We start from the raw sequence: 27,319 nt of genomic DNA, 5'->3' as shown, positions 1-27,319 counted from the left end.
GCATTTACCGACTGGGGTGGTTATGAAAGCCAAAAGAGTCCTGACCTAAACTTCAGCAGCCAGTCCCTCAGTGCATCATGGTGGCCATGGCATCCCATAGTCTGTTACTTATGACTTAAAGACCTGGAAAGCTAGCTGTGGAGTTCCAGCTTGAGACCCAGGAGCAAGGACAACTTCTCAGCCTTGGCCCTCTATACAGTCTGTAGTCATTCATCCCCTGCCCTTGCCTCATAGAGTCTTTTCTCCTATTCCTGCTCCTCCCTAGAGGCAGAGACACTAAAAAGGGTTCAGCAGTCAATGGTCCCCTTTGTGCATCCACATGGCCCCCCTTGAGTAGGAACAAGCCGGAGGGAAGGCATCCCTGGCCTTGAAGTTCCCCAAAGGGTGAAATTTAAAAAAAAAAAAAAAAAAAGCTCTGCTCTGGTCAGCGTTTGCAGGACTGCTGCTGAAACAAGATCAGGTGTTCCAACCTCAGGCCACCCAGGTGCAGCTCACTTGCAGCAGCCTCAGCAGCCTCTATTGAGGCCGGGTCCCAGGAGTAACGCCCCTCACGTCTAGTTTCTTTGTGCTGGATCTGTCGCCGACACTGGAAACATTTAGCATGGATTGGTTAGGTTCTGCATCTTCCTTTGGCTGCTTTAGCCTTCAGTAAATGTATGTGCATGTCTCCCTTTCTGGTTGTGAGCTTCCCTCGGAGTAGGGTCGGCTGCGTGTTTCGGAATCTCCAGCTATTGGGCGATGCCCGTCACGCAGAAAGCCGTGTTGTTTGGAGGGGGAAAACCTTAAGGCAAAATCATGTTTCCTGTACAAACACAAAGTGTGCACTCATGAATTTCACGGTTTGTAGGGGAACCCATAAAATGTTGCATCCTGCCCTGGTATCCTGGCAGCCGGGATGTCAGCGGATCACTGTGGCTAGGAGCAGAGTTGGCAGTGTTCTTTCACTCGGCAGACCTAACTTGCTAGCTGTCCATGGGGTCCCTCTCACAGATTTAGGAAGTAACTCAGGCCACAAAACATCCCTAGAAATAAGTGTCAGAAAAGAGCACAAGCCACACAGTGCCGAGTCCCCCAGGATGTCTTGTCATTTCTTGGGTCTTTCCTAAAGACTTGCTGACTGCAGTCCAGTCTAGGCCAGACCCCATGCTTTCTGACTGTTTGTTTCTGCACTGTGCAAACACGTCATGTGTTTCCTCTGGGAACAACGCTGGAAAGTTCTGGAAGGCACTGTGGAATTAGCAGAAATGTTCAGCAAGGCCATTTATGGCTACCTACTCAGGACCATGAGCCCCTGATGTAGGAAGCCTTTCTCCTGGTTGGTGCCTCACCTTTGTACAAGCCAATGGCATTGTGTACCAGCCCCAAGAAAAGAGAAGGCAGCCCCAAGTCAGAGATAGAGGGAGGGCTGTTTCATTTGCTAGTATGTTGTCATTGACCTTGTGCTGAGAGAGGCAAAGCCACCAGGAGCCAAAAATCTGGTGCCTGCAATTGGGCACCGGATATGCCTGGATGCCTTGCTGTGCCTTGCCTATCCTGCTATCTTAATAACCACGGGTTTATAAAGACTTTCTCCCAGGAACTCCTCCTGGGTTCTTGCCGAGACTGTTGCCAGGGCTGGATGAATGTCAGCGTGTTCTGCCTCCCAGCAGATCACACACAACAGGAAACCGATGAAACTCCAGGCAGGATGCTAGTGCTTGCTGGCAGCCGTGAGTGGAAATCTAGTCAATAAAAGGCAATGGTTTCCACATGTGCCTGGTGATTATAAAAAGGCCTCTCTGCGGGGTTGGGGGATGGTGGGGGGGCTAAGGATTTCTTTCTTTCCTTCCCAAATCCAGCAGTGTGAGCCCCACAGAATTCCTGCTCTCCACAGACCAACAACCACTCCCATGCCATGTGTAACATGCTGTGAGACAGGGCACTTTAACACTAAGCATCTGCTTGTGGGGAATCGTACCCTCACGGCTGCACGGGCTTTTCCACACAGTAACCAGAATTAAAGCTCCCACAAAAACCTCAAAAAAACAGGGGAAACATTTCAGCTTAAGCTAGTCCAGGGGAAAAAAAGCAACCTAAAAAGCCTGCCAAATGACTTCTTTTAAGCCCCCTTAGTCTGTGCCCCCAATTTAAGTGTGTCCTGGGGACAGGAATGCAGACTGCTACTGAATATCAATTGCTGGCTAGGGAGTTGCTCAAGATAGAAGGTAAGCTTATTGTGTACAGAGCCTCAGATTCAATCCCTAACACCAAAGAGAGAGGGAGGGAAAGAGGGGGGAAGGGAGGGGGGGAGGGAGGGAGGGAGAGAGGGAGAGGGAGAGGAGAATTCAGTTAGTTTGGCCTGCTAAGATTTTCTTTTAATTTATTACTATTGTGTGTGGGAGGAGGAGGTGTGTTATCCTGTCTGGAAGTTGGAGGACAACTTTGTAGAGTTGTTTTTTTCCTTCCACTTTTATATGGGTCGCAGGGATCAAACTCGGGTCACCAGGCTTGCATAGTGACCTGCCAACACCCACACTTTCACTTTTTAAGGCAGGGTAAGTCTCTCACTGTTTGTCCTTGGAGGGGCGTCCATAGGCATCCTGACTTAGGCACTTGAGGAAACTTTAGACGCTTGCCTAAAGTAGCTTATGGATATTAGACGCCGCTTGATCTTTTGTGTTGTTGTTTATAAACAGAGACCTATAAAATCTACCACAGCACTGGAGAGGGAGAGAAAGGATGTAATCTCTGAGATCAGGATGTAATCCCCCTGGAACAGGTCACAGATCTATCAGGAGTAGCCCGAGAAGGCTGGAGCACCCAGACCAGGACATGGGAGTGAAGAAGGTCCCTTGTATTGACAGCTGGATAGCACACCAGAGCCGAGCAGCCACAGGAGCAACAGGTGATCTGAGAGAGACTTTGGAAAAGAGCCCACCTAGTCCTTCAGGAACAAGCCAAGCAGCCAGTAAACACTGGATAGGGTTAGGCTGGATGTGGGAAGGAGAGCCGCTGGGTGTGGTTAGTGTAGCAGTTGAGGTCAATGTGATAAGGACCAAGAAGGTGACTTATGATGAGCAAAGTGACCAGGTATGATCCTCAGAACCACTTCCCCATGCAATCTGGAGGGGCTGTGGCCTCAAGAGTTTTAACAGGGCCCAAATTGCTGTGAACTTAGCAAAACCCACTCAGAGGCCCTGAGAAAGAAGAGGCAAGATGACTCAGGCTCTGTCACTCACCATATCACGATAGAACCCAGAATGGAAAGAGCTGGGATTGAGTGGTATCTGTGGAGCTGGGCATGGGAGCCACGTCAGCCTTCATGCTAACAGCATAACATCACAACCCCCTGAAACGGTTGCCGTACAGCCCCAGCAGCCTCTTACTGTAGAGCACAGTTCTTGCCACTAGGCTGGCCTGGGCCAGGGGTCCAGAGCAAGGCAGTTCAAACTGGGATCTCCAGGGAGAAAGGTTGTGCCAGGGCAGGTGAACTGCAGCTCTCTCGGGTGTATTTGTTAAATGTTAGTTCTCTGTGCCATCTGAAGAACACAGGATAGCTATCAGTGAGTCACCTGGACAGTGAAGGGACCCTTAGGACCCTGGGACATAGCTTGTGTCCTTCGAATGATAACACAGGTGTTTCTCCCATTAGGGCATGCCCTCCCCTCCATCTGTAAGAGAGCTGTCTACTCCAGCTAGGAAGTGATTGGCTCCTTTTAGGTGTATTGCTGGGGGTGGGAATGAGGTGAGATCACACTCTCCACAGCCAAGTCCTTGAGCCAGTGGTCTTGACTGACAGACCTAACGGTGATAGTCCCATCATGGGTGAGCATGAGATTCTCCCACCTCTCTCCACACAAAGGCCAACACCCTTCTGCTATGTCCGGTCTTGCTCTGGGGACAGTGCCTGGCTTCACAAGAATATGGGACTCCTTTGGTTAAATTGACTCTTAGGATCAACCTGGAAAGTCAATTTCTTCTCTCCTCCCCATCCCCTTCCTTTCTCTCCAAAGGGAGTGTTACTATGTAGCTGTTTCCAGAACTTTGTATTCTCCTGGCTCCATCTGCTGAGTGCCAGGTTCACAGGCACACGTGTGCTCCCATGGCTACTGTTCAACTTTCTTTTGTTGTTTATTGGCTGGTGTAAAGGGTCAAACCGAGGACTTTGCATGTTCAAAGCAGGTATGCTACCACTGAGCCACACCCTAGTTTTTTGTCTTCGCCTGTTCTGTGGGGGACCTATGTGTGTATATGCTGGTGTACTTGGTGTGTATGTATAAAGGCCAGAAGTTGACTTAAGTTTCTCAAACACCCCTCCACTTTTTTTTTTTTTTTTTGAGACAGACATTGCCCTCCCCCACAGGGTTTATGTCTCATCTCCCTCGGGCTGCTGATGCCAGCCAGGCCACTCCTCCTTCCAGGTGACTGGCAAGAACGGTCAGCACAGTCCTCTTCCTTGCAAGATAGAATCCTGAGATGGCACAATGCCATCCACAAGCATGAGTCACATGCCATCAGAAAAGGAGAACTGAGGAAGGCAGACAGAAAGGGGGTGGGAGGTGGGGAGAAAGGGGTAGGAGAGGAGAGAACCAAACCCTTAATTCCCCTCAGGCAGATGTGCTTTTGTATGAGGCTGGAAGGAACTATAGAGAGGCCCCACTCGTGGCCCTGAGTTCTAGGTAACAGCAGTGCTGCTGCTGCTGTGAGTACATTGTAAGATACAAGAACCATCCCTCCCATCCTAGATCTTGCCACCCAAAGTCCTGGCTCAGGAAAGTATTTATCTTGTCAGGAAATCTACATCTATTTCTGCTTTACCATCGAAAGAGCATTGGGGGTTGGTGTGGCTGTATGACCAAAAGGACTGTGGGCAGTGACAGGTGCTCAACTGCCTGACCCACAGACACCTTTGCTTACACCTGTGCATAAGTTTGAGTGCAGGTGTTGGCTTACACCTGGCTGAGAAACAGCTATGGCCCAAGACAAAACCTGAGGCTAAGGAACTTGACATGGGAAGTATCTGCCAAGCACACAGAGAAAAGCCGGGAGAGCAGATGTGACTTTGTATTGTCATAGCCACAGACACCTAAGCCAACCCAAGTCACCTACAGAGCAGCTCACATGGTCCTCCTGCGGGATCTCTGCTTGGAAGAAATGCTGATAATAGTGCCAAGGTTTTGCCTGTAGGCTCCGCTCCTACCAAAAAAAAAAAAAAAAAAAAATTAGTTGTACAGCTGCTTTTGTAACAGAAACAGAAAGCAGAGGGGCAGCAAGATGGCTTAGTGGGTAAAGGCAGCTGCTCCACTCCCGACAATCTGACTTGGTAGAGGAGAGAGCTGACTCCCCAAACTTGTCCCCCGAGCTTCACACAAATGCTGTGGCAAGTATTCCCTAGATGCACTTCCCCCACACCCCAAACACACACCACAAAATGAAAGAAAGCTAGGCACAATGGTACACACCTGTAACCCCAACACTCAGAAGGATCAAACTTCAAGACCAGCCTGGTTTGTATTGTGAGAGAGAGGGAAGAGCAATGTGATCCACCACTGTTAGGAGATTCCCTCAGAGCCAGCCCCATACCAAAAAAGGCCTATGCAGGAATTTATCATGGCCTCTAGACAGGGTTGTTGTTGTTCTGCATTTGTGGGGGTTTGTGGGGTTCGGGTTAGGGCGTTTGCCTGTTTTTCTAAAGTGGCTGGAGTTTCACCCTTTTAAAGGAAGCCATTATTGCCAACGCTTGAGTGTGTCCACTAGGACTGTTGGCACCTGAGGAAAGGGCACAGCACCTCCTCACTGGCAGGACGCATTAAGTTTGTGGTATGTGGGGGGAAATATCCGTGTGCTTTGCAGTCACCAGGGAGTTTTAAAGAGATACCTTTGACTAATTTTGAGGTGTCTCGTGGAGTCTGACAAGCATCACGCGACCCACCTCCCACAGAGGCATGGTCATCATGTGGACACTTGGAGGTATGTAGAGTCAGGTTTTCTGCTTGTCTGCACCAGGGAGGCTGCCTGCGTAAGGGTCAGAGAGCAGACAGCTTCACTTTTGTGGAACCACAGGTGATTCACAGTTGGGGTGCCCCAGTTCTGCCTTGTATTCTGGGTTCTCCTCTGCAGCTTCGACCAGGATGTGTCAAAACTCCTTGTGGGGAGCTTGTCTGTACTGAACATGTACTGACATGTGTGGTCCTGGGGTTGAACCATGGCCCCACATATGCTAGGCAGGCTCTACCACTGAGCTGCACCTCAGACTCAGATTCTGACTGTGCTTGGTATAATTCCCTAATAATACAAAGTAACACAGCACATAGTTTGACTTTCCTTGCAACAGTGTGCATGGTTTACGTTGAGCATTGTGAACAATCCAGAGATGGTTTACACTGTAGCAGAAGGTCCATTTTATATACAAGACTTGAGCAACAGTGATTTTGGTTGCTGACAAGAGTCCTGCAGTAACCAAATGAATATCAAGAGGCAACTATATACATAAGGAGGGTGGATATCTTTCAATAAAACTTTACTCACAAAATGGACTGCAGCACTGAAGTAAAGCAAGGGGTTCATAGAAGACTTATCCCATAAAGGCTAAAGAGATGAATAAGACCAGGAAAATGTGTCCTAACACAAACATACTAGAGTTTTCTTCAGGACCAGGACACCTGGGGCTGGCTTACCTAGGGGAAATATGGCTCTTAATCTGGTGCTGGGGGTTTTTGTTCTGATTTCCACATAGTAGGGATTGTTTCTCTTGTAAATACATAATTTAAAATTCAGAGAGTGTTTTATAGCCGGTTAACTTGCTGTGTCAGTTTTCCTGTCTTCCCTGGCTTCTTGCCAGAGCTATGGAGACTGAATTCAGGCATCTGTACATGGTAGATTCACAGTTAGCCAAGGTTCAGTCTAGCATGCTGAGCTATTGCAGGAACCAGGAGAGGAAGAATTTGCTTGATCCTTCCCACACTGGCTCCCATGCTGGTGGGCAGCATCACCGTGAGCCGCAAACTGCAGATAAACATTTCCAAAGGCAAACAGTCCAGGCAAACATGAGCTGCCAACCCATATGTCCCCAAGGTGCCCTCAACAGGGCATCTCGGGAAATTATCATGAATTGAATTTTGAAAATTAAGTCTTATTAAATGCAGCAAAGATCTTATTAGTGAAAGAAACCACATGGCCAGTGTTTGGAGACACGAGGGGGCCTGTGTGCTGAAGCCCAGTTCCTAAACTCAAAGATTTATCCACAAAGCTCAGACTTGACCTCTGCCTGACCTCTGCTGCCCCTCCACTCACCCAGCTGCTGGGCTGCTGCTATCTCAGACTCTTTGAATCAGGACACCTCCCTCTGGACCTACTATGTCAGCCCCACCCTTTCTTATCCCTCTTCCCTGACACCCAGCCACCAGCAATTCCTTTCAGTTGAGCCTGGCTCCTCCTCATTCTCTCCTCCCTGATCCATGCAGACCTTCTCTCAGCAGATGGACAGACACTGCTGTAATTCCTGGGCCTGCCCATTTACATGTTCTGGGGTCCATCCACATACAGAGACTAGAGCAGTCAACCCTCAAATCATGTTCCCCTGTTATGCTTCCTCACCTGCCCTATACCTGGCCTAGGCACCTGCTCCATGGATCCCCTCTTTGTCCATCTGATCCAGGATGGCCACAGCTCTTTGCTCTCTTCTTACCCCATGCTCCATCAGCCTTCCCCGTGCTCCGTCAGTCCTCTGCTTCCTCTTTGGTCACTTGTTCTCCTATCCCTAACCCCAGGGACTCTGGCCTCCATCTCTGACTTATCGTGACCTTTTGTTTTTAACCCCTAAAACAGGCCTAGCACCATTGGGAACACAGAGATGAACTATAGGTGAATGACATCCAAGTCTCTATCTCTTTGTTTCTGTGTTTGTTTGTTTTTTCCAGGAGGGTTTCTTTGTGTACCCTGGCTGTCCTAGAACTCACTCCGTAGACCAGGCTGGCCTTGAACTCATAAAGATCCGCCTGACTCTGCCTCTGCCTCCCAAGTGCTGGGATTAAAGGAATTCACCTCTACTACCCAGCCTAAGTCTATTTCTTATTTTCCACAGTGCCCTACCGTGGTATCATGTGATGAAGCCACAGCCATCATCCAACACGGTCTTGGACCCCCAAATGTCAGCATCTAAAAACTAGCCTTACCTCTCCTCACTGGTCCAAATGCCAAACTCAGCCTCAGCCTCCCTTTCACTTTGAGGTTTTCCCTGACCCCAGGAGCTCCCAGGTGGCCCATCACCTCTTTGTTTTGTTCACTTATGAATCTTCATAAGAGGCATCTGGTCAGCACCCAGGGGTGACACAACCTGAAGCTAAAAAAAGCAACCCCCACGGAGGCTCCACGCACTCTGGCCCCACTGGTGGTATTTCAGGATGGTTTGGGCCCCTGATATGTTGCCCTTCTCTCCTGCCAGGCTGTTCCTGGTCATCGAGTATGTCAACGGGGGGGATCTCATGTTCCACATGCAAAGGCAGAGGAAGCTTCCAGAGGAACATGCCAGGTGAGTCCCAAAAACCATGTCCTTGGGACTTTCCTTAGAGGGCCAGCAGTGAGAAGAGGGGGTGAGATTTGGGCAGAAGGTGACAAAGATGAGGCCTCGCCATGGTATAAAAAAATCCAAAGCCTCTGGGGGAATCTTAGGAGCTTTGTGTCCAAGACCGGTCTCTTCCCGGACTTTTGGTAGAAGCTCCTCACCCAGGAGGCCAGGCTTCCCGGATGTTCTGTTTTCATGACTGTGACTTCTTGGCTTTGCCCTCTTCCCTGTAAAGTCCACATTCCCTCAGCAGTAGAGTACAGAAGCCTTCACTAGCATCAGGCGAGAATCCCTGATCCCACTCTGGCCTTGAACAGCTGCTGTCCGCCCTCCATCTTCTCCTGGATAGTCCCTTCCTACTTACCTTAGTTTCCCCCATGAAATCCTCTGAGTCACCAAGGCCGCTTTTGGGGAAAGTGGGCAGAAACAGCAACTGCTTCCTGCCTGTCCACTTGCTTTTTTGTACCCTGTGAATACTGACTCTCCCAGACTCCTCATCTCCCGACCCCCTGCCCCCACCCCTACCCTCATCCAATCCAGAGTGTCCTAAGTGGAGTCTCAGATTATCTGTCTTCTTGTGTATCTGACTTGGTGTGATGTTGTCTTTGGAATTCCCTTTTAAAGTTTGGGGGATATTCCATTGCACTGAAGGACCCACTCTCTCCCCACCCCTATTTCTCCTCCCTTTCTTCCTCTTCAGCGGGATTTGCCTTGTGACCCAGACTGGCCTCAAACCTGCAGCCATGAGCCACTCTGCCCTACACAAGCTTCCTTTACCCATTCATCCACCAGTGCCTACTTCCACATTCTAGCTTTTACGAATAAGGTTGCCATGGACATAGGTCTTCGACATAGAGAGACCCCCTGCTTCCGATTCTTTTTTTTTTCCTTTTCAGCTTTTAAAATCCGCAAACAAGGTAGCGGATCTTGTAGCGGTATTTCCTCGTATCTACTGTTCTTACTGGGCCCCCTCAGCTGTCTCCAGCCTCAGATATATGTGCACTGGTAACATTGTTTGACGTGCACCTTTCTGGTTTTTCGTGCTTATTAGCTTGCTCTGGTGCTAGAGATCATGTGAGCAAGGCAGGAGCTTTCCCACTGAGCTGCACAAGGCCCTAGCTTTCATGTTCTGAGGGACCTCCCTCTGGTCACGTTTTTCATTCCCACCAACCATACACGAGGTGTCCAGGGTCCCGAGTTCCCTTTAGTTACTCTGGCTGTGGTAAGTAGCCATTCCGGTGGTTGGGAGGTGGAATCACCATAGTCTACACTTGTGTTTCTCCGGTGACCCGGACACCTCATGGGGCTTCGTGTGCATCAGTCCCTATCTGGCTGCCTGCCACTGTCCCCCCCTCCCAGGTTCTATGCTGCTGAGATCTGTATCGCTCTCAACTTCCTACATGAGAGGGGGATCATCTACCGGGACCTAAAACTGGACAACGTCCTCCTCGATGCTGACGGACACATTAAGCTGACAGACTACGGCATGTGCAAGGTGCTCTCCTCGCCCGCCCCCCACCTCGATTGTCTGTGTGCCCTTGACATCCTGCAGAAGTATTCACTGACAAGGCATGGCTCAGGGGTGACCGTACAGAGGCACCCAAGTCTGTAACTCTATGCCAGTTTCCTTGAGAGACCCCTCCTAAGGAGCTCCACTCCACGTGAGATTCACCCTCCTGGTAACTTTGTCCCCACAGGAAGGCCTAGGCCCCGGTGATACAACAAGCACTTTTTGTGGAACCCCGAACTATATTGCCCCTGAAATCCTGCGAGGAGAAGAGTACGGTGAGTAGGAGCCATGTATGTATGGGGAGTGTAGGTGAACACCTTCCGGAAGTCTCCCCAGCTGGTGATGTTCCCTCGGGGCAGGAACCCAGCTGGCTAACCCTTGCATACTTCCTGAGGCCCACTAGATGATGCTGAGTAACATTCCTCTCCCTGAGGACCCCTAAGGCTGGGGAGGAGAAGAAGGAGCATGAAGCAAAGACGGCAGACTCAGGGTCAGGACCCCAAGTTGGTGGCTACTGGCCCAGCATATGTAGAAGAAACAAAGTATCTTTGGGAATGGCAAAAGCTGTGGAGATCCAGAGCAGAGGGTGATCTCAGGGACCCTGTAGGCATGATGCTGTACTTCCACTCCTCCTCTGGGTGGAAATAGTCATTTGTACCTGAGGCAGGGCATACATACACAGGCATATACATGTGATGGTGAGGGTATGTAGCATGCAGTGCGTGTGCATTTGTTTACTGTGAATAGAGGCTCATTACACATGTTATATATGTGTGCTTGTGCACACACCCACCTTCAAATCCTAGTGTTTCCTGCTGTGCAGGTGGGACTACAGGCATGTGCTGTCTATTCCTGACTCGTGATGGAGACTTGAGTGAGCCAGTCATAGAGACTGCGTGTGAGTGCAGGTCACTGATCCAAGAGAATGACTGTGTTCCTAGAAGCTGCTTCAGTTGAAGTTGCTCAGTAACCAGAGAAGGAAAGGCAACAGACTGAAGCCAGAAATCAGCCTAGAACCTGCCTATTTCTGTGTGTGTCAGAGCAGGGGGACTGTTTCAGGAATGGTATAGATTGCCAGGCAGAGCTGAAAGCTGGTCTTCCCTCCTGCTGCCTAAAAAACCTTAGCATTTGAACATAATAAGAAAAAAAAGAAAGAAAGAAAGCCAAGCAATAGTGGCACACACTTTTAATACCAGCATCAGGAGGCAGAGTCAGGCAGATCTCTGAGTTCAAAGCCTGTCTGGTCTATAGAATGAGTTCCAGGTCAACCAGGTCTACACAAAGAAGTCCTATCATAAAACAAAACAAACAAACAAACAAACAAAACAGGCTGGAGAGATTGCTCAGTGGTTAGAGCACCGACTGCTCTTCCAGAGGTCCTGAATTCAATTCCCACCAACCACATGGTGGCTCACAACCATCTGTAAATGGGATCTGATGTCTCTTCTGGTGTGTCTGAAGATATCAGCAGTGTACTCACATACATACAATAAATAAATCTAAAAAAAAAAGGAAAAAGTAGTGAATGTGCTTATAGAGGAAATTATAGCAGTGTTTTCTCATCTCAGAAGGGTTCTGTGAGTTCTATGTGTTTTGGCAGCACTGGGGATGGAACATGTGCTTTGCACATGTGAACAAAGTGCTCTACCACTGAGCCACATTCCTCAGTGAGAAGGGGGCTTCGTAAATTTAAATCAAATCAGGAAAAAAAATACCACCAGTTAAATGGTGCCATGCACTAGAAGGCTGGGACAGGGACGTCACAAGTTCAAGGCCAGCCTGGACTACATAGGGAGAGCCTGTCTCTAATTAATAATAATTCATGTAGCAGAGATGTCCCAGCCGGGTTGAGGGGCCAGGGACATCCCGGGCATCCCATGGTGCAGGCAAGGAGTCACAGCTTCTGCAGACGCAGATGCCCAGCACAGTGAATGAAGGGTGGTCCAGCTGCCCAGGAATGTGGATGCTGACTCTCTTGGCCACTTCCCAGCCAGCCCCTGCCTGGTGACTCTGCCCACTTCTCCACAGGGTTCAGCGTGGACTGGTGGGCGCTGGGTGTCCTTATGTTTGAGATGATGGCTGGACGCTCCCCATTTGACATCATCACGGACAACCCTGACATGAACACCGAAGACTACCTTTTCCAAGGTTGGTGGCCCACGGTGTATCCGCTCCCTCCCGCCTCTGCCTGTCCTTTTCTTCCCTTCCCAAAGGTAAGGATGGTGTGTTGCCCCGGGCTGGAGTAGTGCTGCAGCACCCATACAAATCACATACAAACCTGTTCCTTTGGCAGAGAATGTAAGATGAGGTGACCTAGAAAGAGAATACCCTGATCTAGCCAGAGCCCCCTTCTGCCTACCCAGGGCATTCCCTGTAGCCCACGCAGGTTCCCCCATGTTCCTGAGGAAGGAGTTGATGGCCACTAATAAGCCCCTCAGGGCTGTCCCTCGGCACCCCCTGGTGGCTATGTTGATAAGTGCAACTGAATGCCACCAGGAGGTTCCTAGAAGGACCCAGCAGGCTTCTAGAACAGGGAGGAGTTCAAGGGTTACAAATCTGAGCTCTGGCTTAGAAATGGGGTTCGAGCCAGGTGTGGGTCACATGGCCTTGTAACCCCCAGATACTCAGGAGGCTGGTGGGAAGTTCAGGAGTTCAAAGCTAGGCTGGATACATACCAAGATTCTGTCCCTGCAAAAAAAAGAAAAAAGAAAAAAAAAAAAAAAAAGAAAATGAACAGAGTTCAGGGGCCCCATAGGCTACCAGGAAGAGCAAACATTACCAAGGAGTCTTCTCACCTGGCCCCTGTCCTCACAGTTATCCTGGAAAAGCCAATCCGGATTCCCCGTTTCCTGTCTGTCAAGGCTTCACACGTCCTGAAAGGATTTTTAAATAAGGTACGCTATGGCTGTGGTAACAGACTTCTCTCTCGTGACCCTCTGGGATCGGGTTACCCATGGGATGAAGTGGGCAGACAGAGTCATCAGCTGGCCAGCCGCCCCCAGCTTTTCTGTGTGGCTGATCATCTGCTCTGGTGCTGGGGCTCTGTGATGCTTGAGTTTAATTTTTTATTGATAGAGCAAAACAAACAGTGAGGAAGTAACCCGCCGGGAAAGGAATCCCAGCCGAGGGGTCAGATGCAACTGGTCAGGAGAACAGCTGGAGACAGTGATCTCTGTGGGGGAAGCTGGGTCATCCCTTTGGATTGAGGTTGAACCAGGGGTTTCCTTAGGAGCCCTGACTCACCTTTGTTTGAACTCTGACCCCCAGGATCCCAAAGAGAGGCTTGGCTGCCGGCCGCAGACTGGGTTTTCCGACATCAAGTCCCACGCCTTCTTCAGAAGCATAGACTGGGACCTGGTAAGCCTCTTCCATGAACTGGGCCCATCTAATAGGCAGAATGGGCTCGTGTGCTTTGGGTACCTGGTATGTGGCGTCTGGTCATTTTCTGTTGTGGTTGGTTTTCCAAAGCTGCCAAGAACCTGAGCCTACTGTCACCAGTTACTGGACAGAGTAGCAGGCACAGGTGTTGGTCACAGGAATGACCTGAGTCCATTCCCGACATTAGGAGGAAAACGACAACTTGTTTCAAACTAAACAATTGGAAAGTCACTGAAATGTCACCTATAAAATACACTTTTTTGAAGGAAAGTATAAAGATTAGTCCATTGAGTAGATCTGGAACTTGCCCAACTCTGGGGCAGCGGATGCCTCCCCCTGTCCCCACCCTGTCCACACACAACCCCACCCTGATCCTTCCATATGGCTCACAGCCAGCACCGATGGCTACATTCCATCCCCACGAAGAACAGGATGTTGTCGCACAACCAGTTACCCTATTTGCAGGACTGTTTGTGTCTGTGGGTACTGGGAGGAATGGGGAGGGGCCAAGCCACAGAAGGCAACAAGCAATCAGGAAAGATGATACCCATGGTCGGTCTAGAGCTGGGCCACATTATCGCATAGATGGCCTCAAGTTCTCTCCAGTATCTAGTCAGAATTCAGAGTGTTGACACTTTTTCCAACACTCGTGTGTGTTTGCGTGTGCATACATGAGAGTCAGCTCTGTCCTTCCACCATTTAAGTCTGGGGAAAACAAGCCCAGGTTCTCAGTGCAGGCAACAAGACCTGTTACCTGCTGAACCATCTCACCTTGGCAACAAAAGCTCACCAGCCCTTGATACTTCAAAAACAATTTTGTGAGTTTTTAATTTCATTTCCTTGCTCTGGTAGCACCAGAGAGAAGCAATACATTTATTTCCAACCTAGATTTTCACCATGCAGCCATTGCCTGCTCAGTAGTGACTCAGTAGTGACAACTTTACACACAGGCTCACTGCCTGCCCCCGTGTCTGGAACCCTTCACCTCCACCCTGACACTGAGGCATGTACTGACCTCTCAAATCCCTCAGTGGAGTTGCAGGGAGAGTTCTACTTGTCTCTCCCAGCCACTGTCCACCTCATGAGCCTTCAGGATCTGGGTCTGCCCCTGCTCCTGCCCCGGCATCATTCTCCGGCATGGCATCAGTGGCAACCAGACCCTCATGTCCAGTCTTCCCTCACCATTGGTGAGTGGATATGATACAGTGTCTCATTTTAGTCCAGTTCCCTCTAGGTTGGACAGCCAAGTGGCTCTGAGCAGCAGGAGGTGTGGAGGAGGTCTCCCACTGCATCATACACATGGAACTGTATTTTTTAGTACAGCGGGCATGTAGCCATTATTATCAGGAGACTCATGCCATGGGTCATCACACCTGCCTTACCTTCCCCTACCCTGGTCGTACCCGCCCGCTTGCAACTTGCCTCTTCTCAACTCTCCCTTGAAAGGGGGCCTGGCTAGTAGCTGGCCTTGCGCTCAGTCACCCTTCGCTTGGTAAAGTATCTTCAAGGCTCATCCTTGTCATGACGATATACATGCCACATATCTTCATGGCTGCCTGCCCGTCACGTTGCACAAATGAACCATTCATTTGTCCACTCACCCACTGGTGGGCACTTGGGTGGCACCCCACATTCCGGTTCTTAGGTTGTTAGGCGGCTCGTATGGCATGTGTGTTGGGACTCACATCTAGTTTCTTGAGGATTTCCCCCTAGATGTTGAGATGGTCACTCTGTCCTGCCTGCTGAGAGGCTGCACCCCAAGGCTTCTTAGGACTGTGCAACCCAGCATGAGCTGCAGTAAACACAGGACTTCAGGACTTCCCATCTGGGCTGGGAACACAGGCCCAGAGGTGTCACAGTAGGACACAGGGTGCTTGTCCTTCATACCGACTGGTGCTGTGAGGAAGGAGGCATATGTGGGCAGTGAGGGAAATTGCAGATATTCCCCCATGAGCCACACTGGGACAGCAGTGAAAAAGCCACTCATCCCAGTCCTTCCCTCAGCTGACCCAGCGCTGCTCTTGTCAATACTGTGCAGCCGTGGTGGTGAGTGGTATGTCCGAGTTCCTGGGCCTTTGGACACTTACACTGTTCTTTTAAGATCTGCACAAGGCTAGCTGGCATGCGTGCAATTATAGTCTATGTTGTTTGTTGGTCTCTGGCTCCTCACCACCACCAGCCCCCAGCTTAGGTTTTGGAAGACAGAAGTGACAGCTAACCTGTAACTTGAGCCTCTTGAGACACCTGAGCTGAGGAGATCTGAGCTCTGGAATGGCTTACTTGTGGGACGAGGTCCCTGTAAGTAGCTGGGGGATAGACTGGCAGGAACCAGCTGACAGGAACCAGCCCACCACACCTACTACCTCTGGCACATTCTGTTCTAATGTCCCCACCCCCACCCCCAGGACCGTCATGGGACAGAGGGAATCATGACAAGCTCAAGTAGGCATAGCAGTGGCTGCCCTTGAAGACTAGGGAGGGAGGTTCAAGCCAGATGCTGGAGTTCTGCTTCAGACATGTCTAGTGTGGGATAGTCTTGATAAATCACACAGGTAAGACCTCTTCTAGGAACAGAGACACAGCCTTCAGCCCATCCCAGAGAGTGACATGGGAACTGTCTGCATGGCACAGCATCTGTTGTAGTGACTTTGTGCTACCAGATCCTTTAAGCCTCTTCTCTCTAGGCTCAGTAGAGACCACCCTAGAGCTGGGTTCTCCCTGGGCCTTAGCCATAGGCTTCTCTGCCATTCCCCTCCAGTGCTCTGGAGGGAAAAGAGATGGTGAGAGAAGGAATGTCACTGGATGACGAGAGAAAGGTCACTGCCGGCTATCTCTAGGGCCTGTGGGACCAGGCCTCCTACCCCTCCTCTGGGATGTGAGAGTAGGAACATATGCTCCACTGAGCACACAAAGTCCACCATGGGCCATCCGGTACACACCTCCCTGCCAAGTCTCCACCAGAAGGTTTGGATATTAGCATAAAGGCCATAGGAAAGTTATTGGACACTGTCCCAAACAGAGATGTGACAGGTCAGGAAATTGGTTCTGAAAGAAATGGGTCCATACAGCAAAATCCTGGCTCCCTTAGAATGCTTGGCTGGGGCTGCTTACTGCAAGGGTCTATCCACAGACCCTCCTTGTCTGGTACTCCATAGGGTTTAACAGCATGTCAGATCCATGAGGTATGTATCTTTGCAATAGTCCCAGTCCCTGACCCACCATGAACTGGAAAGAGCTTGAGGTAGCCATCTGGGCATCACTACCACCTGCTATCAAACCCACTGTGTTCCAGGTAACTGACGAATGGCAACTGACCACTTTGAGGAGTGAGTCACTGTGGCTAAAACAAGCTCCCACCGGTGAGAGCTGCCAGGAGGTTGATAGCCTCCCCTCCTGACCAGTGCCAGTTAATTTAAACAGGCCCAGACCAGTGAAATAATTGCTCAGTGGGCAAAAAGGTGTTTGCCATTAAGCTGACAGCCTCAGTTAGATTTCCAGGATGCATATGGTGAAGTGAGAGAACTGTCCCCCAGAAGTTGTCCTCAAACATTCATACCTCTGCCATGCTGGCATGTCCCCACTCAGAAATGTAATTTATAAAAGCTTAATAATAGGACCAAGACCCATGCTTGATAAAGAATAACAGTTATATGTTTTTGGCTGTTCTAGAACTCGCTCTGTAGACCAGACTGGCCTGGAACTCAGATCCACCACCCAACACCTCTACCTCCTGAGTGCTGGGATTAAAGTCATGTGCCACCAACACCTAGTTGTGAGTTTGAGACTGTGAGAGGAATTTCTTGCCACATGCATCACGGTGCCATGTGGTACATGTCAGACACCAGAGTCTCTCCTGGTGGCTGTTCATACCCTGCTGGACTAGAGGGTCCCACTCTAAATAGTAAAAGATGGAGGTGACAGGGTTAGGGTGAGGAGAGGATTGAAGATGGATTCACCCAGTGCCCATTTAGGTGAGGGTGTTGTTATACCCAAATACCAGAGAGAGATAGAGAGCTGGTGCATGCCTGTGTGCCTGTGTACACTAGCTTTCAGCCACCAGCAGTAACACTGTTTCCAGGCCACATGGGTACACAAGCTTTCAGCAACCATCAGTAACATTGTTTCTAGACACATGTCTCCAGGGCCTATATGTCCAGCACCTTTTTAACCTGTTTACTTTTCCTGGTATTGCATATTTTTCTCCTAGATTCTATGCTTTAAGGAGGGAAAATTGTGTTCAAATGCCAGACTTGTTGAAAAGCTGAGCTTCCCGTTTTATTTTGTGATTTATGTACACACAAAGAACTGACCCGGGCAGAGGGGATGCTCAGCACCCAACTGACCTCTCCCTTGTCAATGTTCCCAGCTGGAAAAGAAGCAGACCCTGCCTCCCTTCCAGCCCCAGATCACAGATGACTATGGCCTGGGCAACTTCGACACGCAGTTCACCAGCGAGCCTGTGCAGCTGACCCCAGATGATGAGTAAGTCCTGGGCACCCTGACCTGCACCCATAAATATAATGGAACGTATCCTGAGCAGCCAGGACCCCTGGGCCAGTGCATGGCCCCATGCTCAGGTCCCTGACTCTGAGAGTGTGGACTGGTGGGAGGGACAGTGCCTGAGGGAGGAACTCCACTGCCACTCTTCACTGCCTTCTTGTGTTTTTAGGGACGTCATAAAGAGGATCGACCAGTCCGAATTTGAAGGCTTTGAGTACATCAACCCGCTTCTGCTGTCTGCTGAGGAGTCCGTGTGAGACCATGAGCATCTCTGTTGTGGACACACCTGTGAATGACCCTGTCACTTTACCCTTAACTACAGCATATGCATGCCAGGCCAGGCACCGAGGCTCCGAGCAGCCAGGGAGGGATGCTGGCCACCAAGACCTCAGAGGGGCGTCCAACAGGCACTTCTAGACAGAGCAATCTCTTGTGTCCAGGCCCCAGAGGCTGGCTTTGTGCTGGAGGAACCGCTTCCTGTGCCCGTGGTGGGCCTACCAGAGGGTGAGACAGCCACACCCTTTTGAAAGGTGCACATTTTCCACAGAGACAGAACTCAATGCACTGACCCGCTCCAGGAAAAGTTAGCGTGTAATGCCCTGAGGAATAAAGTGTACCGATGATGTCGAAGCTTCCTCTGATGCTTTTTTTCTGTGGCACCCGCCTGTGTCCCCAACGCAGCCCCCACACGAGAAGGAGCCGTGCTTTTCCAGCAGGCAGAACATAGGCAGGGGACGGGCACCCAAGTGCCTACAGGGATGTGCTGCAACAAGAATTGTTACAGATTCGGAACATTTTCTAAATCCCGGTAAGTTCTGTTGTTAATATTTAACAAGTATTTTCATACCTAGTGCAGCTAGCCATGGTAGACCGAGGCCAAAGGGACACTCTGGTCAGGTTGGTACTGTTCTCATCAGCTGTTTGGACTCTGATGGGGGAAATTGGATCATGGAGATTCTAAAACATTGCTCACCAAAGCACCAGTAAACCAAATAAATAGGTAAATAAATAAAAAGGGAAAATAATTGAAAACTAAATCCGCACAAAATATATTTCTGAAAACACTAGCCAGTGCCTCCAAGATGTCTTGTGTTATACATTAGATTTTTTGGAAAATATTTTTATCATTAATACTCCAGATTAGGAAGTTTAAAGACAACGTGTGTGATGGACCCTAGCCTTAAAGTGACAGACTACCCATAATCCCTCACTCTTCCTGAGGAAGCAAGCCTGCTTCTGTAACTGCTGTGCTCAGCCATTCTCCTCCTCTTTAGGTTAGTTCCGGAGGCCAGCCCAAGGTTTCCTGGGAAGAGCTCAGCTAACCCCTTAGCAGATCAGGTGTGGTGGGAGCCATGGCTTACCCACCTTTGTCGTGGGCAGGAGATGGAGAAGGTACATCGCAGTAACTGAGCACCCCAGGTCCACCCAAACCAGACTGGCCAATATGGCAAACATGCCACACACCCCCAACCCTGTCAGATTGAGACCCTGAGTCTCCACGTCAGGCAGAGTGAAGTCTAGGCTCTTGTCATATTTGCTGGGGGGGGGGGGGGTGGCCCTGACAAAGATTAGAGAAAATGAAAGCTTGAGCGGTGTTGTTACAGTGCTGATCTGTTTCTCCGTGATGCCCAGTGGCCGCCCACAGCCCTTACCCCAATACACTCAGGTTTCTCAGGCCATCGCCGTGTCTGGCACTGAACATATCAGAGCCACACCCAGGTCCACGGTGCTGGGACAGAACAGGCAGCCCAGGCTTCTGACACCATATCCCAAGTCCAGGCTTCTGGGTGGCTCTGTGACTCCTATTGAACATGGACACGTTTCAGCCAGCACTCCCTGTGTCCATTGGTAAGACATGTCCCCAACAACTAGTCAAAAATGCCATTAGAGCCTAAGAGCCAATATTTGGGCCTTCCAGGGGGTATCCAGCCCAGCCTGAAGGCCTCCCATGGGTACCCTTCCCAGCCTGTAGGTTCTCCAGGGGTACCCAGCCCAGCCTGGGGGCCTCCCATAGGTACCCTGCCCAGCCTGGGGCCTTCTCATGGGTACCCTGTCCAGCCTGGGGGCTCTCCAGAGGTACCCAACTCAGCCTTGGGGCTCCCCAACCTAACCTGGGGGGTCCAAGTGGCTGGAGTCCCAGTCTGAGTCCTGTGCAGTCTATATGTGCTGCCTATAAGTTGAGCTGCTAAGATGAAGAGCCCACAGATGGTCCAAATGCAAATGGGCTCCTGCAAGCTCCTTTCCTCCCAGTGTGCTGCCTAGGGACAACAACTCCTTTGCCCAACCAGCACAGGGACCCTTGGTTTGTTAGAAATAGGGGTGTTTATTTGGATACTGCCCAATTGCCAAATGACTTGCTGGTTACTGGTTTGGCTGCTCATGTACAAATGTGTGAATAATATTGTGCCCACCAGAGGGGGAGATTTATAAATATATATATAGAGAGAGCAATTTGTTTTATAATTTAAAGAAAGTGAAAGCTGTGTTGAAATGTGACTTGGGGAAGGGGGGATGGGAAATAACCCTAACGTTTGGTTTGCAAATGGCTCCGGGCAAGAGAGCATGTGTCTTTCAAAAATGGATCACAAACACTGGTGACTTCATGATTGTAACGCAGTAACCATGTGGTTTTGTACAATTGATCAGTGGAGCCCATTGCTGGCTGGTGTTCCTTCTGTGGGCAATGGCCTCGCCCTCCACAGCCAAGGTCATTCTTACTCTTTCTTGCACACCTATTAAAGACTTTGATGAAAATGCCCTTCCTGTTATTATTTGGATTCAAAGTAGGGGAAAGCAAAAGGTTTTATTGTTTTCCTAAGAGCCCCTTCCCTGCTCAGTGCCCATGTCCCCATTCCCATGTCTGAGTCTGTCCTCACAACTGAAGATTCCCATACATGCTCTCTTCCTCCAGATATGTCTTGGGGGTTTGGACGGCTGTGCTACTCCAACATCAGACAGCTCACACACGCGCGCGCGCACACACACACACACACAGACACACATGCTCTCCCGGCTCTGGGCTCTCCATAGCTTTACTTTCTGAAGTTATAGCTTGGAATTGTAGTTTAAAAAGTATCAACTGGGCTGGAAAGATGGCTCAGTGGTTAAGAGCACCAACTGTTCTTCCAGAGGTCCTGAGTTCAATTCCCAGCAACCATGTGGTGGCTCACAACCATCTGCAGTATCTGGTGTGCCTGAAGACAGCAACAGTGTACTCATACAGGAATTTAAAAAAAAAAAAAAAAAAAAAAGCTAGAATCTGGGCTTAATAGCACAAGAAGAAAACAATGTAAATTTGCTTTTAGGACACTTACATGTTAGAGTCAGCCAGAGCATGTGACTGACAAGGAGGGGCTGTATCTCCCCCCTTACAGTGTCCAGAGCATGTGACTGACTCGGTAGGACTGTATCTCCCCTTTACAGTGCCCACTTCAGGAACCACTTTTGATGTGGACCGAAATGGCTTTGTGTCCCACCCCTCAGAGACGAGCAGATAAGGTCACAGAGACTCTACATGTTGTGCCAGTCATCCCCACCTGCCAGGGCACATTGCATTCCTCCTGGTATCAGGCTAGAACTAGGGGTTGATTCAGGCTGGGCAAATGCTTGAACCACCAAGATACACCCCAACATACTGCCATCTTAGTTCTGGAAACCAAGGGGCCAACATGGAGAGTTCCAGTGACACTAAGGATAGGCCTCTTGCTATGTCCCAAGTAGTAGTGGGGTTCCTGTCCCCCAAAGTCCCTTTGGTAAGTACACCGATCCCCTTGAGGAAGCTCTACCCTTGTGATCTGTCACCTCCCAAAGTCTCCATCATCACTGGGGTGAAGACCTCAGTTCAGTAACTGAGATGAGCTTCAGCCTACACAGTGCTGTTTCTCAGGACAGGTCAGTGCACTGAGGAAAATGAAAACATGACTGGAGGGTCTACCAGGATGCTCCCTCTGATGGATAGGGCTCACTGCTCAAATCCCAGCTGTTCACAACTACCCATAACTGTAGCTCCAGGGAATCCAATGCCCTGCACTGGCCTCTACGAATAGTGACATTCACATGTGCACATCCCTACACAGACATAACAACACACAATTGTCTCTTTATAGATGACCTAGTATATAGTATATATAGTATATAGGTTCTATATATAGGTTCTGCCCGGCGACAGATGCCGATTTGGGTAGAGACCCAGTTCTACCTTGTGATAGGTCCTGGCACCCTCTGACTGTGTGGTTTATATTTTTTTCCTCTTGCTATGACAAAATACTGGAAAGCAAACTTAAGATTTATTCTGGCTTACAGTTGAAGGTACAGTCCCTGTGGCAGGGAGGGACACAAAAGTATCTATGGCTGCTGTGGCAGGTAAGAAGTGCGTCTTGTCACAGCCCCAGTCAGGAAGCGCCTGATTTCTCCTTTTTTCCTTTTCAAATCAGTGGGACCCCAGGCCACGGTGACACCCACGTTCAAGTGGCTCTTCCTTTTCCCGTTTAATCTCCGGAAACAGTTTCACAGGCACACCCTGAGATGTGTGTCTCCTAGGTGATGAAAATGAACCCACAGAGGATCCTGCTATCTGCCACCAGCATTATATCCAATGCCCATGAACAAAACCAGAAGGAGCCAATACTCAGATGTCCGCACGAAGACATCTCAGCAGCCACATCCAGTGTCAGCATGTAGGCCTGAGGGAGAAGATACCAACACAGCACCCTGCAGCTCACCACACCACGTCTTCTGTGCTTTCAGCCAAGCACTGAGCAAGGTGGCTATCCACATCTAGCTGGGTCAGCCTGCAAGGGGAGAGGAGACAGTCACAAGACACAGGAAGGGCTTCCACATAGTTCTGAACCACCAAGAAGAGTCCTGAGCTCTTCCATGGCTGGTCAGCTGGAGGGAACAGTAAGCAGGGTTCACCATAACCTTATTAGGTTGAGCTAGCCACACCCCCATGCCTCCCCACCCCTACCCCCATTATCTGAGACCCCTTCTCTAGGCCAGAGAATTCTTAGTCCCATAGACTAATAACTCCTATCCTGACCAGTGTTTGAGAAGCTCCCACACTATCTGTTGGCTCATTCATCCTGGCCCATGCCAAAAGCTAGCCCCAAAGGCTCTCTGGGACCAGCAAGATGGCTCAGGTGGTTAACTGCTTACTGCCAAACATGATGACCTAAGTTCAGTCCCTGGAACCCACATGATAGAAGTTTATCTCTGACTTCCACACTTAGTGTACACACACACACACACACACACACACACACACACGCTATTCAAATTAAAAAAAAAAAAAAAAAACTAAGTGTGCTGTGGTGGCTCATGCCTTTAATCCCAGCACTCAAGAGGCAGAGACAGGTGGATCTCTGAGTTCGAGGCCAACCCAGTCTACTTAGTGAGTACAGCCAGGGCTACACAGTGAGACCCTATCTTCTCACAAAACAAAAAGACTTTCAGCAGACAGATCAGCAGGAAAGCTGGAGGCTCCAAGTTGGCTCTAGAGGTCCCGGGCAGGTACTCCACAAGCCCAGATATAGCTCCTGAACCCACATGACCACCAGAATGAGTCTCATCTGAGCCTGTCAGAGCAGAACTGCCACCTCCTAATGCAGAACCCAGAAACCTGTGAAAGACTTATCACAGTGCCCTGAGTCTCCCAGCAGCTGGCTTACCTTGTATATGTGGAAGCTGGTGAACTTACTCACAGAAGTCCTCAGGCAGAACCCCACAGATCCTGAGGATCCTCTAGATACACTACTGCTGGCCAACCAGGTACCCATTACTTGCCCTCACATGCTTCTCAGGGTGTGGCTTGCTCACTGTAGCCTAGGCGATCCACATCCAGATCAATGGCCAGAGAATGGACAGCAAGGCCCCTCACCTAATCTGAGCCCATATCAGATACTTCCTGTTCCCAGGTCCTGTGACTTCAATGGTTCTCTCAACTAGTAGTGCCGGAAACTGACCTTTGAAATTCGTGAGAACCCCTCCACCAATCTGGCCAAGGGATTAACACTTCCCCTTCCTCCAGATATCTGCAAGGCACCTCAAGGTTCTGTGTGGTCCAGCTGTCAGGAGTTTCCAGGTGTCATCCTTCAAGTGGGTTCTCAGGGGTTCCTCCAGATACCACTCTACAGCGAGAGCGATTTCTGTAGCATGCATCTCACAGCGGGGCTCTTGCTAACTCCTGGACAAAACTCATTCCTGGCTACAGCAAACCAGCATGGATCTATTCCAGTTTATGACTGTACCGAGTCTACACAATCATGGGCCAGGCATGCTACCCACTGGTTATCTCAGCTACCCTGAAAGCTGAGGCCTCTGATGTTCAAGGCCCAGGTTACATGTTGAAATAAAAGGGCAGGGAGACAGATGGACAGAGACATGCAGAGACAGAGACACATGGAGAAAAATCACAACCACTAGGTCTCACTTTAGTAAAGACTAAGGAAGGGTTTTGACATCTCTAACTGGTGCACTGTTTCTCCGGTTGCCCATCTGACACATAGGTATCAGAAAATACAGTGGTCTCCCTATCTGTGGGTCCTACACCCACAGATCCAAACAATCACAGATTTAAAAAAAAAAAAAGTACTTCTAAAAAGCACCTGCACTAAATATAAAGACTTGCCCTTGTAATCACTCCCTAAGCAATACAAAATAGCAGCTTCTTCCATAAAACCACTTAGAGACGTAGTATCTATGAAGTAACAGCTGTTTTATGTAAATGGGGACTTGAGTATCTGCAGGCTGGTAAACTGGGGGTACCACACCCAAGTCCCCAAAGATGGGAAAAGACTTACGAAGTATCTGAGTACAGCAGCAAGACTGTAGAAGGAAGTACACTCTATGTCAACCCTAGTATCTGACTCCTGCCAGCTTAGGGATAAAATAATGCTCTGCATGGCTCACACTGTGCTAAAGGAAGGAAAGAATGGAGTGGTCCTCCCTGAGGGGGCGTCCCCAGGCTCACTTGTGCCAGCTCAGCTGGGCAGCAATGCACAGACTGCCCTCAGAGGACAATATGACAGCAGCTCACTGTGTCAAGCTGACCTGCCCAGAGCCAGTCTGCCTCCTAAACAGATCTTGCCCATTGGGATAACATCCTGCAGTGGGGCAGGAATGGAAGGGAACTCCTTGAAGGGCATGGGACATGATGACCTCCCAGTCAGCCTGGTGATCTGACTGCCACCTTAAGAGTCTGGTCAACTACATCCCACATGCTCTACAGCTCAACGTGAAGATGTTACAATCACTGCAGGTTTGCTAACCTTGCGCCTGCCTTGCTGACATCTACTCTGGAAAAGCAGGGTGCTTTGCCAAGCCTTCATACAGACGCTTGAAAAGCACCCAACGGATGGAGTGTCCCTCTTCAATGGCCCTGTCTTCAAGAGTCTTTTCTTAGACACACCAGAGGACAGCACAGACAAAAAGCTGTCCTGGAACAAGAGGGGAAGGGGAACCCTGACATGATCGGGGAATCTGATGGGCTCTTTGAGACCGAATTCCCCAAAAGGGCTTAAGCCCTCAGCTTCTGCCCCTGAGTCTCTTGATTGGTAAGAAGCACAGAAGTGTCAACATTACAAACCATTCACTATCACATAAACAGGACCCCACTTGGGGACAGGCATAACCTGACTCAAGCCAGCCCACACTCAACATCCCCTTGCCTGAACTACATAGGTATAAATAGAGATAGTTGTTGTCAAGGGGTGGGATTGGGGACCCTACCAAATTCATAAAGGCTTGATTCTGATTTTTTTTTAAAGCCACATTTTGGAGGTTAGAAAGATGGCTCAGTTGGTGAAGTATTTTCTATGCAAACACTACCAATGTAAAAGGCTATATGCATTCATAACCCAGGTACTGGTGGCAGGACAGACAGGCGGATCCTGAGCCCATTGGCTAGACACCCTAGCCAAATCAATGAGCTCTAGGTTCAGTGAGAGACCCTCTCTGTTCCTCAAGTGCTGGGATAGGCAAATAAGCCACCACTTCCAGCTCAGCACAAATGAATGTTTAAAGCATTTGGAGGAGCCTACTGGGCTCTGAACTAGTGTTCCACCTGCCTTATGTTCTGATAGCTATTTAATCAAGCTAACTTTGTGCTTGGTTAATCAGGGCTAGCAAGAAGGCTCAGCAAATAAAGGTACCTGCTGCCAAGCCTGAGGACCTGAGTTCAGTCCCTGGACTCTCATGGTGGAAGGTGAGAACAGACTTCAAGAAGTTGTCCTCTGACCTCCACGTGCATATAAACAAAAGGCCAGAGCCACATCCGGGCATTCTCTTAGCCTCCTAAGCCGGCGGGTCTTACATTTGGCTAAGTCTTAAGCCTGAGGTCTGGGGTGGAAAACTCACTTTGGGTCAAATGCCTTCTGGCACAATGGGCAGTTCAGCAACACAGGTGGCCTCTGCGCAGGAACACACTCCTGAGTGCTGTGAGCTGGATGGGAATCCAGTGTAGGGCATCCTTTCGGGGATGGAGTAGGTGACCCCTGGGAGTCTTCGGGTCCACAGAACAAGTGGTTGGAGCTTCCAGAGCCAGGAAGGGCAGGTGGAAAAGGCGTCCAGGAAAAAGTCTTGGGTCCTACAGTGAAGACTTCAGGAGGCACATTGGACTCTGAATCAGGCAGAGATTCCTGAAAAGCAGGTGCCCATAAGATCATAGCCACCAACACCACGACCTCCCCCAGGGCCTGAGAACCCTCTCCTAGGTCATCTCAGTGCTTCTGGACACACCTGGCTGGGAAAAACAGGCAGCGGTGGTAATGGCTGACTGTTCGGGGTCCAATCTGCGTTCCCGCTCTCGGTGCTGCGCAGCAGAGCAGCCCACGGCTCACTCTTACTTCCCTCCGAGAGAAACCAGGGGCGGCAGTTAGGGGGCCTGGGAAGCATAAGAAGGGTCAGCCGGGGGATCCATAGTAAGGGTCATGAAGGGTTGGTTCTACAGTGAGGGGTAACAAGGCGCTGAGTGGGGAGCAGGTCCACTATGGGGAAATGGAGTCCCTAGTAAGGGAACAAGAAGGAGCCTCACGTTGACGGGTAAATGGACTCTAGGGAGAAATGGAGCCTGTGGCTGTGAAAGGAGAGGCTAGAAAGAAGGGTGGCGGAGGTAGTAGTGGGGGGGACAGCAGGGTTGGGGCGGAAGAAGCGACCGCGCCCGGAGAGAGGCGGAGCGTGGCTGGTAGCGGGCTGCACGTGTGCGAGGAACCCCGCAGCTAGGCGGGAACATCGCGGCGTCCCCATCGGCCTCCCCGGGTCCCACCGCCTTCCAAAGCCCCCAAGACCCCACCCCTCCGCTCTGTCGGTCTCACCCGCCCCCCGCGGGCGGCCTGCGGCGGCTCAGCCTCCCTCGCAGCCTCCGCTCCTCCTCCATCCTTCTGAGAGCGTCCGGC

General features: G+C 50.1%; 2 protein-coding genes across 2 annotated transcripts in view; one reads left to right on the top strand and one right to left on the bottom strand.

The window, feature by feature from the left end:
* PRKCZ (protein kinase C zeta) overlaps window positions 1-18,494 on the top strand; it is a 96,993-nt gene extending 78,499 nt beyond the window's left edge. The window contains exons 11-18 of the mRNA XM_080921059.1: window positions 8,423-8,509; window positions 9,902-10,037; window positions 10,240-10,327; window positions 12,081-12,200; window positions 12,867-12,946; window positions 13,320-13,409; window positions 17,797-17,912; window positions 18,100-18,494. Of these exons, the coding sequence (XP_080777185.1) occupies window positions 8,423-8,509; window positions 9,902-10,037; window positions 10,240-10,327; window positions 12,081-12,200; window positions 12,867-12,946; window positions 13,320-13,409; window positions 17,797-17,912; window positions 18,100-18,187 (805 nt within the window). The 3' untranslated portion in view covers window positions 18,188-18,494. The remainder of the gene's footprint in view (window positions 1-8,422; window positions 8,510-9,901; window positions 10,038-10,239; window positions 10,328-12,080; window positions 12,201-12,866; window positions 12,947-13,319; window positions 13,410-17,796; window positions 17,913-18,099) is intronic.
* Window positions 18,495-22,258: 3,764 nt separating this feature from the next.
* FAAP20 (FA core complex associated protein 20) lies at window positions 22,259-27,303 on the bottom strand. Its single transcript, XM_080920631.1, has 4 exons — window positions 27,239-27,303; window positions 26,664-26,808; window positions 26,283-26,563; window positions 22,259-22,720 (listed from the first exon to the last, which is right to left on the bottom strand). Exons 1-4 carry the CDS (start codon window positions 27,298-27,300, stop codon window positions 22,648-22,650), a joined length of 561 nt encoding a protein of 186 aa, XP_080776757.1. The 5' UTR covers window positions 27,301-27,303; the 3' UTR covers window positions 22,259-22,647.
* Between the last annotated feature and the right edge of the window lie 16 nt (window positions 27,304-27,319).

The sequence above is a fragment of the Micromys minutus genome (assembly GCF_963924665.1).
Source record: "Micromys minutus genome assembly, chromosome: 9".
NCBI classification, from domain to species: Eukaryota; Metazoa; Chordata; class Mammalia; order Rodentia; family Muridae; genus Micromys; species Micromys minutus.
Note: the sequence above shows the minus strand (reverse complement) of the source record. Positions and strands in the feature narration are given on the sequence as shown.